The sequence below is a fragment of the Esox lucius genome, chromosome 23 (genome assembly GCF_011004845.1).
Source record: "Esox lucius isolate fEsoLuc1 chromosome 23, fEsoLuc1.pri, whole genome shotgun sequence".
Lineage (NCBI taxonomy): Eukaryota > Metazoa > Chordata > Actinopteri > Esociformes > Esocidae > Esox > Esox lucius.
In genome coordinates, this window is record NC_047591.1 from 10,076,356 (window position 1) to 10,092,179 (window position 15,824).

General features: G+C 40.3%; 3 protein-coding genes across 4 annotated transcripts in view; 1 reads left to right on the plus strand and 2 right to left on the minus strand.

Moving 5' to 3' along the window:
• camk1da (calcium/calmodulin-dependent protein kinase 1Da) overlaps positions 1 to 2,800 on the minus strand; it is a 53,678-nt gene extending 50,878 nt beyond the window's left edge. Inside the window, exon 1 of the mRNA XM_013140123.4 lies at positions 2,139 to 2,800. Within this exon, the coding sequence (XP_012995577.3) occupies positions 2,139 to 2,233 (95 nt within the window). The 5' untranslated portion in view covers positions 2,234 to 2,800. The remainder of the gene's footprint in view (positions 1 to 2,138) is intronic.
• A 2,330-nt stretch (positions 2,801 to 5,130) lies between these two features.
• cdc123 (cell division cycle 123 homolog (S. cerevisiae)) lies at positions 5,131 to 9,356 on the minus strand. Its single transcript, XM_010901299.4, has 13 exons — positions 9,165 to 9,356; positions 8,671 to 8,742; positions 8,495 to 8,555; positions 8,342 to 8,374; positions 7,997 to 8,092; positions 7,771 to 7,877; positions 7,249 to 7,300; positions 7,068 to 7,143; positions 6,780 to 6,902; positions 6,666 to 6,694; positions 6,424 to 6,552; positions 5,545 to 5,682; positions 5,131 to 5,440 (listed from the first exon to the last, which is right to left on the minus strand). The coding sequence occupies exons 1-13, from the start codon at positions 9,236 to 9,238 to the stop codon at positions 5,390 to 5,392; spliced, it is 1,041 nt and encodes a 346-aa protein (XP_010899601.2). The 5' UTR covers positions 9,239 to 9,356; the 3' UTR covers positions 5,131 to 5,389.
• Positions 9,357 to 9,412: 56 nt separating this feature from the next.
• nudt5 (nudix (nucleoside diphosphate linked moiety X)-type motif 5) lies at positions 9,413 to 14,026 on the plus strand. 2 transcript variants are annotated; one of them, XM_029117080.2, is made up of 10 exons: positions 9,413 to 9,545; positions 9,869 to 9,964; positions 10,074 to 10,141; positions 10,231 to 10,280; positions 10,491 to 10,598; positions 10,735 to 10,830; positions 11,111 to 11,212; positions 11,331 to 11,350; positions 11,438 to 11,491; positions 11,651 to 11,766. In XM_029117080.2, the coding sequence occupies exons 1-10, from the start codon at positions 9,501 to 9,503 to the stop codon at positions 11,654 to 11,656; spliced, it is 645 nt and encodes a 214-aa protein (XP_028972913.1). In that variant the 5' UTR covers positions 9,413 to 9,500; the 3' UTR covers positions 11,657 to 11,766. The 2 variants fall into 2 exon arrangements, with proteins under 2 accessions (XP_028972913.1, XP_028972912.1); XM_029117079.2 differs by having other exon boundaries at positions 9,418 to 9,545; positions 11,331 to 11,339; positions 11,651 to 14,026.
• The last annotated feature ends 1,798 nt before the right edge of the window (positions 14,027 to 15,824 follow it).

Consider the following 15,824-nt stretch of genomic DNA (forward strand, 5'->3'; position numbering starts at 1 on the left):
TAAACATATAATGAATTGACTTTCTAATGATCTACACAATTAATACGTTTTTGCACCCCTAGCAGAGTTTTATAAACATGGCAACAAAGATTGATGCAGCAATAACCAATTTGAAAACACAAAGGCAAAGCACTTGTCCATAATCTATCCATTACGTGAAATCAAGGCGCTCAGTAGACATTCCCATCAGTGTTGAGTGGTTCAGTTATGACACAAATGAGACAAAATTTAAATGTTTGCTGAAAAACGCATGAACCCTACATATAATTCCACAATCCCATTTCCAAAAGAGTTGGGACACTGAGTGGAATGTACATAAAAACAGAATGCACTGAAGTGCAAATCATTTAAATCCTATATTCAATTGAAAATAGCACAAAGATATAATATCAAATGTTAAAACTGATTAAAACTGTTATTGTTTCTTGAAAAATATATGTTCACTTTGCATTTGATGCCAGCAACACAAAAAAGCTTTTGGGTAACAGGGTTGTACATAAGGCATCATGCAGTAAGTGGAAAAAAATTTGTTTAATACACAAAAACAAATGAAATGACCTGTTAATGTATTATAATCATTATTATCACCATTTACTACCATCCCTCTGAACTGTTGCTGCTAGTGGCCTATTCCAGGATCAGGTTTTTCCTGGTCGGTTAATCCTCTTTAACTGACTTCAGTCTGTCCAGTCTGTCCAGTCAACACAAGGTCCCTCTGTGCCAGGGGGAATGAAGTTACAGTGCCAGAAAGAAAATTTGACAGTCTACAGCACCATACTGTTAACTGTTTGCTGGACTGCAAAGTGCCCTTCATGCTGCTTTCAAACAAAAAAATAGTTATGGTTTCATCAGCATTTTATTTATTAGTGTTGGTTATTGTTATTCTTCAGAAAACTAATTTTGGCCTGCAACGCCTTGCCATTTGGCAACATGGTAGCGCTAAAACAAGCGATATGCTGTTTCCAAAAACCCATGCCCCTCACCATGTGTGATGTTTTGATGTAACATAGGTCTCTAAAATCAGGCAGAACAATTCTAGCTTAACTCTGTAGCGCGGTTTTCTTTGACCCATAGGTGGCGCTGTTGTACGGGAAAAAACATTTCGTGTAAGCTTATTGGCTTATAGCAGCTAAATTATTTTTGCTAGATCGCTGGAACCAAATAGTATTTTAAGAACTGTGCTCAATGTTCATAAATATGAAGTTTTTATGGGGATCGTACTAATGGTTTCGGAAGAGTAACATTTTAAAGTAACGGATCGTGATTGACACTGAAAATATACAGTATTATCTTTTCTTTGTTGATTTGTGATGTTCTGGAAAGTGGGTTAGCTAGCAGAGAAGCAGTTAATTATGGAAACATATTTAATTGCCCTAATTGTGGCACAGTTTTAATTCGTGTTTAGTTAGACTAAACTACTGTACATGTTACTATTAGGCTATGCTGGGTATGCTACAGAAGACAATCTAAGCCCTCGTCCTACAGTGCTGGTCAAATGTCGATTACTAAATGACTATCAGTATCTCGTTGCCTGCGTCTCCAAAGGTCATTCCTAGCATCACAACTAGCTGTCAGAGCAACGTGGCTCTATGGCAAGAAGGGTGTATGAATGTAGGCTGACCTAAACAAAAGCCAAGACTAACAACAAACATTGCCACTAAAAGACATGCTTAACAGTTTTAAAACAGTGTTCTAAAACGCACGAACCCCCTTATTTAGACATAATGTCTATTTGTTTATGTAAACAGTTCCCAGAAGTTTACAGTTGCCTACATTGGGCCTCATCATATTTATTGTTATTGCACGTGACAAGTGAAAAGCGACCTTAGATATTTATCTATAGATTATATGAGCATAGCCCACTCTCCTGTCTCCTGTCATGTAAGAGATGTAATGAAATGTCTGCTGGTTTCTTTTTAAATTGATGGACTGAAAAGCTGCTGAACCGAAATAACTGAGTACTGTAGACTAGTGCAGGCTATTCAGTGTGACCACTCCGCTATTAGTATTCGGTAACAAAGTTTGAAAGGCCTTGCTACAGTACTGACTCGGTGTAGGCTACAGTACAGCAAACAGTACATTCATGAAATGACAATAAGCTTTTTCAGAATGTCATTAGCTTTAAATAGCACACTCACGTTCCGAGGATCTCTTTCAGTTCAAATATTTTCTTGATGTCGTCGACTTGCTTTTTCCAAGTCCCTTTTCCCGACTCTCCGTTCTCCCGAGCCATGGTGGAACCGGGGATAACCGGGGAAAACGATGCCAGTTCGACTCACAGCAGCCCCCCGGGATAATGGAGCTTTCCCACGCTTCGAGTTATACTTCCTGCTCGAGAGGAGCAGACCCACGCGCATAGAACGAGCCACAGAAGAAGAAAAAACGTCTGGCGTTCGTAGTTTTTCCGCTGTATAGATGTCAGCACAGCTCTAGATTCAGTTCTCCTGTTTTATGCGCTTCTTTGTCTGTACGGTTCTGTTTGACAGAAAACCTCCGTTCACCGTCGGTGGTTGCACCTGCAGGGTTCAGATGGTCTGGATTATATATTTGACGAAGCCTAAATCGTTCAGGTCTATGTGCCACCTCCTTTCCGCGGTTGCTTTGTCCAAAATATATAATTCAGTTTAATCAAATGAATGACTTCCTGCGTTGAACACCCCAGTGTGTAATGTGAGGATTATTTCATCTAACCATGCTGATAGTCGAATCGGTTGTTATGGCAATGTGGGAGGGTAGGATGCTGCTCGTCGCTGGACCTGACAGCGTCGCGCACAAGTTAGTGTGGTGTGCGTGTGTGACTGGATGACTAGAGATAATTCGCATTGCACCAAAGATACCTTTCAGAAATTACAGTATTTACAGCACCATCTCAAACGGACAGATCTACACGTTTCCTAATATGTTCGTTAGTGTAAATTAATTTGCCTATAGCTATGCTTTTTCTGGTGGATGTATAATAGGCTGTATAACATTGACGGATTCGACATAATTTGCGTCTCTACACAAAATTAATATGCTGTCATCAAAAACATTAATTTACTTTTATTAAGTGGATTGACAGAGAATGCAACTAATTGACCCCAGAAAAGCTTTTTGTTTGACCAATGATGACATTAAAATGTTCAAAATACGTTTGTGTTTGGGTGTTAATATGTAGTTGAATACTCCATTTACAGCAGTCTCCCGTGTCTTAACGCTGATTGGCTGTGATCCCCCTAAAACACACACACACACCGACACACACACACACGACACACACACACACACTGACACACCGACACACACCGACACACACCGACACACACACACCGACACACACACACACACACACACACACACACAGACAAACATAGTACTCTCTACTCGTGGAGAGAATTACTGCAGACTCTCAAGCCAGACAGAGCTTGTGCATGCTACAGGCTGCGAAGGCAAGAGATTGGTGGAGAGTGTCTGTGGGCTCCAGCCGATCAACGCTCATGAGTATTCCAGCTGCAAACTACTGCAGTTCTCTTGGCTCATGAAAATCTATTCTCCACTCAGCCTGCCTCTCCCTTGGCTCTCCAGCTCTGAGTCAGCAAGTTTGATTTTTCAAGTATCTGCCACCGTCCCTCCCGCTGTAAAATGATTATTCAACCGAGGCAAAGAGAGGTAGGATGGTATTTATGTACTTATCAAGCTGAGAGATGAGAGAGTGCCATTGAGAAAGGGAGGTAAGAGAATGCTAGGAGTCTGTCTTTCTATCACCAGTATAGCATCCACCTTCCTTTAAAAAGGGCGTGGCATCATCAACCGCATGCAGACATTGTGTTTCCTGAAAACAACACAAACACCTGACACTAATATAACATTGTAGCTCTCTGATCGAAACACTGCTCGTGTATACAGGCTACAATATATACTAGTTAAAGCCCTGACCTAAAAATGAATTCCTTTTTGATTTTACTTTCTAGGCTCTACACTAGCAATAACAATTGACGACAAAACAGAATAGCCACCCCAATGTGAATAAGTTTCACCTAAACAGTTGGCTTCCATGTTATCCTTGACCACTGTTTCCACAAGCAGCTAAATGTCTCATTTTAGTCTGTTATTTAAAGTATTTTCTCAGTTCAAGTAAACATCTCCCCCAAGTGGATCCTAAAATAACTGCACAACTCCATCACCCCCTGAAAAACTTCTGTAGCCTTCTACAGTATATTATTACATTCACATTTGAGATTTTTCTTTATTTACAGCATGTAGCCGACGCTCTTATCCAGCAGCCTAATAAGTGCATACATTCTCTAACTGACCCCCTATGTGAATCAAAGCCACAGCCCTGGTGTTGCACCATGCTGTATCAACTCATCTACACAAAATCTACCAGTGAAAGCAGTGCACCTTCCCTTTTAATACACAAAAAAACAGACTGACAATTTAGTACAAACACCAACATTTTATTACCGAATCATAGAAAATCAATTCTACAATAATACATGGCCATTGCCAAGAAGAGTAGAAGAGGAAGTGAAATGCAGCACAGCGACTTCATGAGAACCCTTTGTATAGCTATTACATACAGATGCGTGTCAGTCTAAACCATTAGAGAACATGGACATGTGTGCATGTGGAACCACTCAAGACTCTTGGTGTATCTCCCTCAATGAGTGCAATTACATACTGTATGTTACAGCTGTACACAAACGATAAGCGTGTAATCAAGTGGTGTATCATAAAGTTTTTTAATCCACACACAAACAACTGTAACAGACTCCCACTTTACCTTTACAATCAACTTTACGTTACAGTATTTATATTTACATGAGACAAACTGGGCCAACAGAAGAGTCCTGCTTAGACTGACCATTAATGTACACACACAAGATTCAATGGGGGACTTTTCCAGCATTGCAGGTAGAAAAGTAGTTAAAAGAGCAGTTGTGAAACCTCCTCATTAAAGTTTGTTTTGTTTATTCTAGTCGATAAATGACTATCCGGCACATTCTGGATAGGTCTAGGGCAGGGGTTTCAAACCGGTTACACGGAGGGCCTGAGTGTCTGCAGGTCTTTGGGTTTTCCTTTAAATTGGTTCCCAGGTCAGACCTGAACAACCAGGTGGGGGTAGAAATTAACCAATTAGTGAACTAATTAATCAATCAGGTACAAGGTGAGAGCGAAAACCTGCAGACACTCGGCCCTCCGTGGAACCGGTTTGACACCTGTGGTCTAGGGTGATGTCCATGACAATGGCTTCCATAAGAATACTAAAGAACCAGTAAGGACACAACTATAGGCATACAGTAGTCTTAGTGCTAATGGCTAGTGCTAGCCAAATAGTTTTAGGATTATTGTTACAATAGGCTAAACTACCAGTCACCATGGAGACCCTGTTCCTCAGGGGCTGACGGTGTTACTGTCGTACCTCTTCCTCTTCCTCAGAGTCCTCCTGCTGGCTTTTCTTCTGCAGGGAAAAGAGGAAATGGATGATTATAAAAAAAAATGGATGGCAGAAAAAGGAGATTGTCTGATCAATGGCGTGGGCATCGTTAGTGCCGTTCTTCTCACCAGTTTGAGGAAGTCGATTAATTTGTATGCGTCCTCGCCAGTGGAGAGGTCCACAAAGTCCCGGGGGATCCGATAGCTCAGACAGGGACTTGGCTGCACCGTCACATCACTGGTGGTATAGCGGAACGCAGGGCCGTCCTGCGACACACAACATTAACATGCTGTTATAACATTACAATAAGCAGAGAGACAAAAATACAAATGTGGGTTATATTTCCTCAACTAGTAACGCAAACACTTATTCAAATTGAAAATATAATAAAAAAATGTTCTAATATACCGAACACTGACGATATAATGACACTGAAAATAAAACCATAAAATGAAGTAATAAACATTTATTTATAATTTCTCACTACTATGGCACTCTTTTTTTGTTGTCATAATGACTTATTATTTATGTTAACGTGTGGTGCCCTTGGTTAGTCCAGCAGTGTAAGCTGCTGCCTTCGGTACACATCAAATGTTTTCAGCAAAAACTCTCCTCTATCTCCTATTTCTACCATGCATACATTCAGATTCTCAACTCGCTTTCCACCTGCTTGGCTTTGAAATTCAGACAATGAAAGGCAAGCATGGACTGAAAGAACCGATATATGTAAGTAGTAAGCATAACATTTGTATTGCAATTGACACAGATAAATATACTGTCTTTAATTACAATACATTAGGACTACAGGATGCATTACGGTACACGTTTTGGTAATGAGAGACATCTGTTAGTAGTCTTGGCAATGATAGGTCATTTTTGCAATTGCATCATGATTTTAACTGAATTTCTTAACTGAATTTCTTAAGGACGTTTAAACTGGTCTCCAGAAAATCACCCATGTGTATGTACACATAATCCATATCCTGTCACAAAGAAAGATCACTGACCAGCTGGGCTGTGTCACCTTCCTCATGACTGGCTGACAGGCGGTTTCCAGAGGTCAGCTCCTCCCACGTAAACAGCAGAGAATCTGTCACTTCACCAAAGGGGTTGAGATCAATCAGCCACACCTTCCCCTGTCAAACACACAGGGTCAAAATGCACATACTAATAGAAAAAGGTCCCAAGTGGCTAAAAACAAAGCGAGGCAGGAAATAATGTCTGGAAATATTAATGAGAAAAGACTTACCCAGCTATCTCTGTAGACATCCAACACATCTGTAAATCAGAAAATACATTGCTTCCTGTCATTACTTGTTGCATTACTTCTGAATTAGAACATTCACACAGTAACCCCACTCACAGTCCTCATCCAGGAATTGGTATTGGATGTGTTGGCCAAAGAACTCCTGGATGGAATGGCAGATCTGGGCCTCCTGCTTGGAGATGTGCTGGTAATACTGGGTATAGTCTCTCTGGGAAATACCTACAACACACACACACCTTCAGTCCACCCAACAGCCTTAGAAAGCTTAATCCACTGCCTGAGGAAAGCTGTGAGTGAATGCAGGCCAAGACCACAGGGACCGTGAATATGTTACAGAGGGAAGAGTAAAGCAAAAGTGTGACAACATTGTTCCACTGTACTCACCGATCAGCTCGTTCTCTTTGACAAAACACCTGAACTCCCCACCAGGAAGTAGTTCACTCCACTTTCTCAGGACCAGCTGAAGATGACAACACGACAACAGACCACTAAAGCAGCGGCAAGACAAGCTGTGTTATAAACTGCATTTCTGTTAAGCAACTAGGTGTGTTTAACTACAGCATACCTCATAGTTTATGGTAGGATTTGGAGAATCCTCATCGCTGCAGTGAAGGAATCTGTAGGATAGGACCATTTGGTTACAGACTCCCCATTATAGTCACAAACTTATATACAAACCCTATACACAAACACACAATATCATTTGTGAAGGTTTCCGCCAACTCCCGTCTATTTGTGATGTTAATAAAAATACTTGACAAAAACAAAAACAATGCAAAACCCAGAGGGGAAAGCTACACATACTTTGTCAGTGGCTCCTTTTGGATTCAAAGCTCAGAACTAAACTAAGCGGTGGACACTGCTGTATTAAGACCATGCAAGAGCTGTCCACCAACTGCATGCTTTATCAGAGTCCCAGAGGAGGGCAGAAAATGTACAATAAAGCAAAGACAAGTGTTTTTCACAGCAGTGTTGACAACCAATCTCTTTAAAATTGCACACTTGTTTTCAAAATTAAATAGTCTATCGACTGACATGCAACTGAAAAAAAGGGGGAAAAGAACAATGCGAGTGTGTGGAGTTTTACGGCTGTGCAAGGTCGTGGGTGATGAAGTCAGAGCTCTTGAAGAGAAGGAAGATATCGGTCAGACTCTGACACTGAAGGGAGCTGTTTAGAGCAATCCAGTTTGCATCCTGCAGGAGGAAATGAAACAATGAATTCTTTACAAAACATAAACACATATATACGTACAGTAGACAGCATTTTAAACTCATATTCATTGTGTTAGACTATGGAGGGTTGGTACTCTCACCCGTGGTGCACTCCAGTTTAATTTGGGAAAGACACAACCACCTAGAGTGTTAATGGCCTCCAGCACTTTGGAGTTAAATTCTGGGAACTCTGGAGCCTGAAAAACAAACAAAGCAATCACAACACATGTTCACTGTATGCAAATCATATTACACAGTCCTTTGTAGCTCAGTTAATAAAGCATGGTACTCGAAACAACAGGGTTGAGGGTTTGATTCCATGAGAGGGGCAGTTAAAAAAATATATGTGGGAAATGTACACACATACGTCTCTCAGGACCAATGACTTAAATGTAAATCCAACTTGTTGCAAACTTGACAAAAATAATTGCATACTGCAGACTTACTGTTACAGTGGTGGTTGTCTCATCATCTGACCACTAATTTTATGAAGAGAAAGAAATGTAATAATTAAATGAAATGGCCAAGCACTGAACAACACAAATGTAAAACAAGTGCACCCTTTGTAGAATATTATTTATTTTGTTATTTTTCTGTACCTGAATGTCTTCCTCCTCAGAATCGCTGTTGTTAGTTTGATTTTGCTGAGTGTTGTTGTCTCTAGAATGAAGAGAAATTGAATGAAGCATTCAGTGAGTATAAATATCTGGGAGTGGATACAGGAAACTAGGAAGCATGCTTTGTGTGCTTTAAAGTGGAGTGAAGTTATGCTTACCCTCCAGAAACTACTAGTGTTCCATCGTCCAGCAAATAATCTATTACATTCTGAGGCAGTGGAAGAATCAAACTGAAAGATAAGAACAAACATTAAGCCTAGATAACCCAAACAATATTACAATATTGACCAAAGTTAAGACGACTGAATACAGTCCCAAAGATAATACATTGTTGAAGTGATGCAACATCACTGACAATCTCATTACACATCAATTACACGTAGCACTTTAAAGATGAAAGTTATTTATATCAGTAAAGGATAGTGTATGAAGAAATTGACAATTAGCTAGAAAGTGAACACTGTTTAAAACTACCAGTCACACTGGTACCTTACATACGGATAGGTGACATCGTATCTGCTAACAGCTAGCTCTTGGCTTCAAATTGACAAAACTAGGGATAGCTACCCAGATTGTTGCACAACCAATGTTTATTTAAGGTTGACAATATCATTAACAATGCTGACACTGCTGATAAAATTAAGGCGTTTACCTTTTGATTGTATGTTTCTTAAATATCGGATACCACACCGAAAACTGACAATTTACAACTTGCTCCTTCTTCATACTGCAAATGCTTTACCGGAAGTGAGTCCAGACACAAATCCTTACTCTAAGAAAAATACATTGGGTTCCAGCTATGTAGATTAATGCCAAATCAACTTATTTCGTGTATCTTTTATTTATTTCCAGGTTTTTTCTAATTATATTTTATATAAAGTTGCCGTCTCTAATGTATTAATGCGATTATAACATTTTTCTGAAGCGAGGATTAATTTTTCGTTGCACACGTAGGCGGGGTCAAACCTGGGCGCTGATTTCACAGTTCATGCAGCTTTACTTTACTTCTGACAAGAAACCACTGGGTCTCTACGTGAGTGCTCGAGCCAATTTAAAATTTGACACGTTTTCTAGGTTATTGTTTCATTGTCTCTTTCTAAATAAGCATTTATGATTTTCGTAGTCATTTCGAGCAACTTAAAAAGATAATTAGCTACCGGGTTAGCTAGCTTGTCGCTCTCAAAAAGCATCACTATGTCGTCCACAGTGGGCTACAGACTGTACAGGGACCTGCTTCATTTAGCAACTTCTGTTGAACAAATAAAACTGTTTAATTGACTACCGTCTTTCTATATGCATGGATCTCAATATAAAGTATTAAATCGATCAATCAATATTTTTTCTGGATTTGGACAGACAACAAAATCATCATTCCGGTTCCCTGGGCACAACACTAACAAGATGAGCAGCCCAAGCAAAGCGACCACCATTCCACACGTTGTTAAAGAAGAGGTAGATCTAATACAATAGCAAGCACATTGTGTGAATGACTCGTGTGAATGGCTGATGTCATGAGTCTCTTTATTTAGTCAACTATGTCACACTATTCTATTGTTTTCAGGTCATTGCATCAGGGAAATGGTTGAAACTTGAGAAGACCACCTATGTTGACCCTGTTGGAACCACAAGGTATTGAACAGATCAATGAGTTGCATGAGCTACAATTGGTAAACACTGCTTTCTTCAAACCTTTTACATGTATTTCTGTATTTCATTAGAATCTGGGAGACTACAAAAAGAACAACCAGACAAACAGGCGCAGCAGATGGTGTGTACGCGTGTACATTTCATGCTGATAGATGAGGGCAGTGACATTATAGAAACAGCCCTTTCAATGTTTTTCTGATAACTCATTAATTGAGTATCATGTACTTTCTACTACTGTGTTGCGTTGTTATATGCAATAACTGTAACTTGGTCTGGATAAGAGTGTCTGCTAAATGCCTCATAAATGTATGATTGTTGTGTTCCGTTCCAGGTGTGGGGATCATTGCTCTCCTGAAGAGGACCCTCCACAAAGACTGTGTTGTCATGGTAAAGCAGTTCCGTCCTCCAATGGACTGCTGTACCCTGGAGTTCCCTGCAGGTGACGTGTGTTTACGTTCACACGTCAACTTTGTTTCCGACAGTGTATGCAGCCGTGTGTTTTGGTTTGGAGCCGTCGGTGCTGCGTTCTCATGCCTTTATGTGACTTCCTGTGTTTTCATTGTTCTGTGGCTCAGGCCTGATCGATGAGGGTGAGAGTGCAGAGACTGCTGCTTTGAGAGAGCTAAAGGAGGAGACCGGTTACAAGGGAGAGGTGGTGGGAGTCACCCCGGGTGAGTACTTAGGAAACAGTCTTTGGGGCTGTCAACTGGTGAAGAGATCTGAGGCGATAAGACACACGTTATAGGCTGAATTTGCGTCTCGGTTGTGTTACTTACCAGCATGTGGTCGAGAGGCCTGGAAGTAGTGCGTATTGGCCCAGCTAAGTTTACTAAGCATGTCTTACTACATAGCGATTCCCCCACATTTCTCTGTCAGCTTACCTTGTAAATACCATTGGGTTAGTTACACAACCGATTACAGGTCGAAACCTTTCCCCCCTCCCCCCTCCAGTGACATGCTTGGACCCTGGCCTCTCTAACTGTACCACACAGATCGTCATGGTAAACATCAACGGAGATGACATGGAAAACACTGACCCCACGCAACAGCTTGGTGAGCTAGGTTATAGACTGGGAATGTTATTACAGAATACAATGTTTGGAGCTGATACGCACTGTACATCTTGTCCGGGACTTACATTTTTTTCCCCTCCCTCTCTTATTCCATCCAGGTGATGGAGGTAAATCTTTTGTAAGAATTATAATCACTATTTTGGTTATTTATCCAGTTTTAGAAAAGCTTTGACCCACGTTTTATTCTGGCCTCTTTCCCTTCCAGAATTTGTTGATGTTCTTCTTATACCTCTTGATGAATTCCAGAAGAAAATTGATGGTGAGCAAATATTGCTTAACAGTAACACAATTTCTAGTGCTTAATGGAATCCAATTTGTGAATTACTAGCATATTATTTTGAATTATATAATTACATAATTTTTTGGCTACCTAAAGAGATCACATTTCTGGGATTTCACCCCCCCCCCCCCCCCACAGACCTGATGAAGAAGGAGAAGATAGTGGTGGACTCTAAGGTTTACATCTACGGCATGGGGATGTCCCAGGCCTTTTTCAAACCCAATGAACTCAGAGTGCTCAAACAGTGATGGAAGGATAGGATGAAATAATTGTCTAGAAGGATGGGAAAAGATTGAAAGGGCTTTAGGCTGCCAGTGCCAATGCCTTTCTTGCTGTCTTTCCAGTACACAAACTAAACCAGGGATGAGAATGTCAACCGCATGGCAGTGTTTTTGGGTTTATTCATTGCAAGCCTAAATATGGATAATCTGCGCCTTTGAAACTGGCCCTATGTTTTGCAACAGAAACCGGTTATCTTAAAAATGAATACAGAGCAAACGAAACGGAAAGGGACCTATCAAAAGCAGAATTGGTGGTTTTGTAACAGAATCAGTGTCATAAACACACGTTTTATTTAAGTACATGTATTTATTCAGCAAAAAATATATATTTTGAGATACAGTCTCAAAGTCTGATCACACCTACTCATTCAAGTCCCCCGCCATATTGTAGAATAATCTGGAGAAAATCTATGAAATAACACATGCAATGATTTAGTAACCAAGAAAAGGGTTAAACAAATCAAAATACTTCAAAAAGGTATTCACCTGAAATGCTTTTCCAAATGTTTTGAAGGAGTTCCCACATGGTGAGCAATTCCTAGCTGTTTTTCCTTCACTCTTTTTTCCAACTCCTCCCAATTAATCTCATTTGGGTTGAGGTCAGGTGATTGTCCTTGGTCAAATAGCCCTTACATGGCCTGGAGTTTTGTTTTGGGTCATTGTTTTTTGGGAAAAATCATAGTCCCACTACGCACTAACCAGATATGATGGTGATTTGCTGCAGAATGCTGTGATAGCCATGCTAGTTGCGTGTGTCTTGAATTCTAAATGCTTCACAGTAGGAGGCACACTTGCAAAGATCATCCACACTCTGTCTCACAAAGACTCAGCGGCTGGAACCAAAAATGGGACAGATTTCCTCTAGTCTAATGTCCATGTCTTGTGTTTCTTGGACCATGCAAGTCTCTTGTTCTTATTGGTGTCCTTTAGTAGTGGTGTCTTTGCAGCAAATAGACCATGATGGCCTGGTTCACGCATTTTCCTCTGAACAGTTTTTGAGATGTTTCAGTTACTTGAACTTTGTGAAGCTTTTCTTTGGACTCCAATCTGAGGTGCAGTTTATTGCTGATTTCTGAGGCTGGTAACTAATGAAGTTATCCTCTGAATCAGAAGTAACTCTGGGTCTTCCGTTTCTGTGGTGGGTTCAGGAGAGACAGTTTTATCATAGTGCTTTTTGTGACTACACTTGGAAAAAAAAAATCAGTTCTTGACATTTTCTGGATTGACTGACCTTCATGTCATATTCTGATGATGGACTGTGGTTGGTGTTTGATTATTTGAGCTGTTCTTGCCATAATATAGACTACTACAGTACAAACATAATGATGGTCTGCTGTACACTCACCCTACCATGTCACAACACAAATAATTGTCTCAAATGCAATTACATTTTTAACAAGGCACTCACATTATTTGAAATACATTCCAAGGCAAAGGGTAGCTATCATCAAGGCAAAGTGTAGGTACTTGGAAGAATCTACAATATGAAATGCATTTTGATCTGTTTAACACTTATTTGGTTGCTTCGTGATCCCATATGTGTTATTTCATAGTTTTGATGTCTTCATTATTATTCCGCAATGTGGAAAATGGTAAAACTAAAGGAATACCCTTGAATGAGTAGGTGGTTTAAATATGAACATAGAAAGCATTCAGGTAGGTCCCTTCTTGTTTCATTTGTTTGACAAAATATTTTGCAACACTTTGGAATTAATAGACCCCCTCGTTTTTGGAATTAGGAGTTTATTACCCTACAGAATTCGGAGTTAAGCTAAATCATTTACTTTCTGATGGTAGTATCTTTCTGCCTAAATTCTGCAGGAATAGTCACAATTAGATGGGAACTTAGTGATATTATAATCTCTCTGATAATACCGTGTTACAAGTGGCCTGAATATAATTCAAATGGTGTGATAATTTACTGGAACATTCCTTATTCTAAATGAACTGATAAAATTGACTGTAAAACCACTGCTGAGATTACTGTTCTATTAATAATGTGCCTTGGAAGATGATTATTTTGCTAGACTGTTACTGTTCTTCATGTGCACAGTCGGTGCATTAATATCAACCTCCAACAGTTAGTTTACATCATTGCTCTGTTAGACAACTCGATAGAATTGTAGATGTTGTCTTACTGGTATAAGGCTGACATTCAGAGGGCACATTTTATTCAGCAATTTATTTTATTGATTTGATGTGATCTCAATAAACCATGTTATTGTGTATACAGCATGTGCATTTCTTTTTTGAATTAAATATACAGCATGTGCATTCTGAGTACGTGTCTACCTCGGGAACCTCACTTCTGCTATCACTGCATTTCAGTTGCACATGCATCTTGCACATTCAATTTGACTGTTTGCTCATTTAGTCCTGCCATCATGCTTGCATTTTTACAGTTGATACATATGCATGTCTACTTCTGGAACCTCACTGCTGCTACAGTATCTCACAAAAGTGAGTACACCCCTCACATTTTTGTGAATATTTAATTATATATTTTCATGTGACAACACTGAAGAAATGACACTTTGCTGCCATGTAAAGTAGTCGGTGTACAGCTTGTATTACAGTGTAAATTTGGTGTCCCCTCAGAATAACTCAACACACAGCCATTAATTGCTGCCAAGAAAAGTGAGTACACCCCTAAGTGAAAATGTCAAACTTGGGCCCAATTAACCATTTTCCCTCCCTCGTGTCATGTGACTTGTTAGTGTTAAAAGGTCTCAGGTGTGAATGGGGAGCAGGTGTGTTAAATTTGGTGTTATCGCTCTCACACTCCTTCATACTGGTATCCAGAGGTTGTCTTTGGGAAATGGACGTATGAGTGCTGCCAGCATTGCTGCAAAGGTTGAAGGGGTGGGGGGTCAGCCTGTCAGTGCTCAGACCATACGCCGCACACTGCATCAAATTGGTCTGCATGGCTGTCGTCCCAGAAGGAAGCCTCTTCTTAAGATGATGCACAAGAAAGCCCACAGTTTGCTAAAGACAAGCAGTCCATGTGGTCTGATGAGACCAAGATAAACTTATTTGGTTCAGATGGTGTCAAGTGTGTGTGGCGGCAACCAGGTGAGGAGTACAAGGACAAGTGTGTCTTGCCTACAGTCAAGCATGGTGGTGGGAGTGTCATGGTCTGGGGCTGTATGAGTGCTGCCAGCACTGGGTAGCTACAGTTCATTGAGGGAACCATGAATGCCGACATACTGAAGCAGAGCATGATCCCCACCCTTCAGAGATTGGGCCACAGGGCAGTATTCCAACATGATAACGACCCCAAACACACCTCCAAGACGACCACTGCCTTGCTAAAGAAGCTGAAGGTAAAGGTGATGGACTGGCCAAGCATGTCTCCAAACCTAAACCCTATTGAGCATCTGTGGGGCATACTCAAACAGAAAGTGGAGGAGGGCAAGGTCTCTAACATCCACCAGCTCCATGATGTTGTCATGGAGGAGTGCAAGAGGACTCCAGTGGCAACCTGTGAAGCTCTGGAGAACTCCATGGCGAAGAGGGTCAAGGCAGTGCTGGAAAATAATGGTGGCCACACAAAATATTGATACTTTGGGCCCAATTTGGACATTTTCACTTAGGAGTGTATTCACTTTTGTTGCCAGTGGTTTAGACATTAATGGCTGTGTGTTGTGTTATTTTGAGGGGACAGCAAATTTACATTGTTATACAAGCTGTACACTCATTACTTTACATTGTAGCAAAGTGTCATTTATTCAGTGTTGTCACATGAAAAGATATAATCAAATATTTACAAAAATGTAAGGGGTGTACTCACTTTTGTGAGATACTGTATCTCTGCAGTTGAACATGCTACCTTACTCCTTCAATTTGCCTCAATTGCACATTTAGAATGCCATTTAGAATTGCCATTTGTACCCGCACCACTATTATCCCACTTGTGCCCTCTTGTGTTAAGTATAGTAACATACACTATACTTAACACTATACACTATACTTAACACTATACACACACACACACACTATACTTATACTTAATACTTAACACTATACTTAAC

What these genes read in the sequence shown, in the direction of transcription:
- cdc123 (XM_010901299.4), bottom strand. Translation starts at nt 9,238, where the DNA reads ATGAAGAAGGAGCAAGTTGTAAATTGTCAGTTTTCGGTGTGGTATCCG. An exon ending in TAAACTGGAGTGCACCACGG is followed by an intron (nt 7,878 to 7,996) that starts GTGAGAGTACCA and finishes TTCCTCCTGCAG; the next exon opens with GATGCAAACTGGATTGCTCT. An exon ending in CCAATTCCTGGATGAGGACT is followed by an intron (nt 6,695 to 6,779) that starts GTGAGTGGGGTT and finishes TCTGATTTACAG; the next exon opens with ATGTGTTGGATGTCTACAGA.
- nudt5 (XM_029117079.2), top strand. Translation starts at nt 9,501, where the DNA reads ATGCAGCTTTACTTTACTTCTGACAAGAAACCACTGGGTCTCTAC. An exon ending in CACACGTTGTTAAAGAAGAG is followed by an intron (nt 9,965 to 10,073) that starts GTAGATCTAATA and finishes TATTGTTTTCAG; the next exon opens with GTCATTGCATCAGGGAAATG. An exon ending in TACCCTGGAGTTCCCTGCAG is followed by an intron (nt 10,599 to 10,734) that starts GTGACGTGTGTT and finishes TCTGTGGCTCAG; the next exon opens with GCCTGATCGATGAGGGTGAG.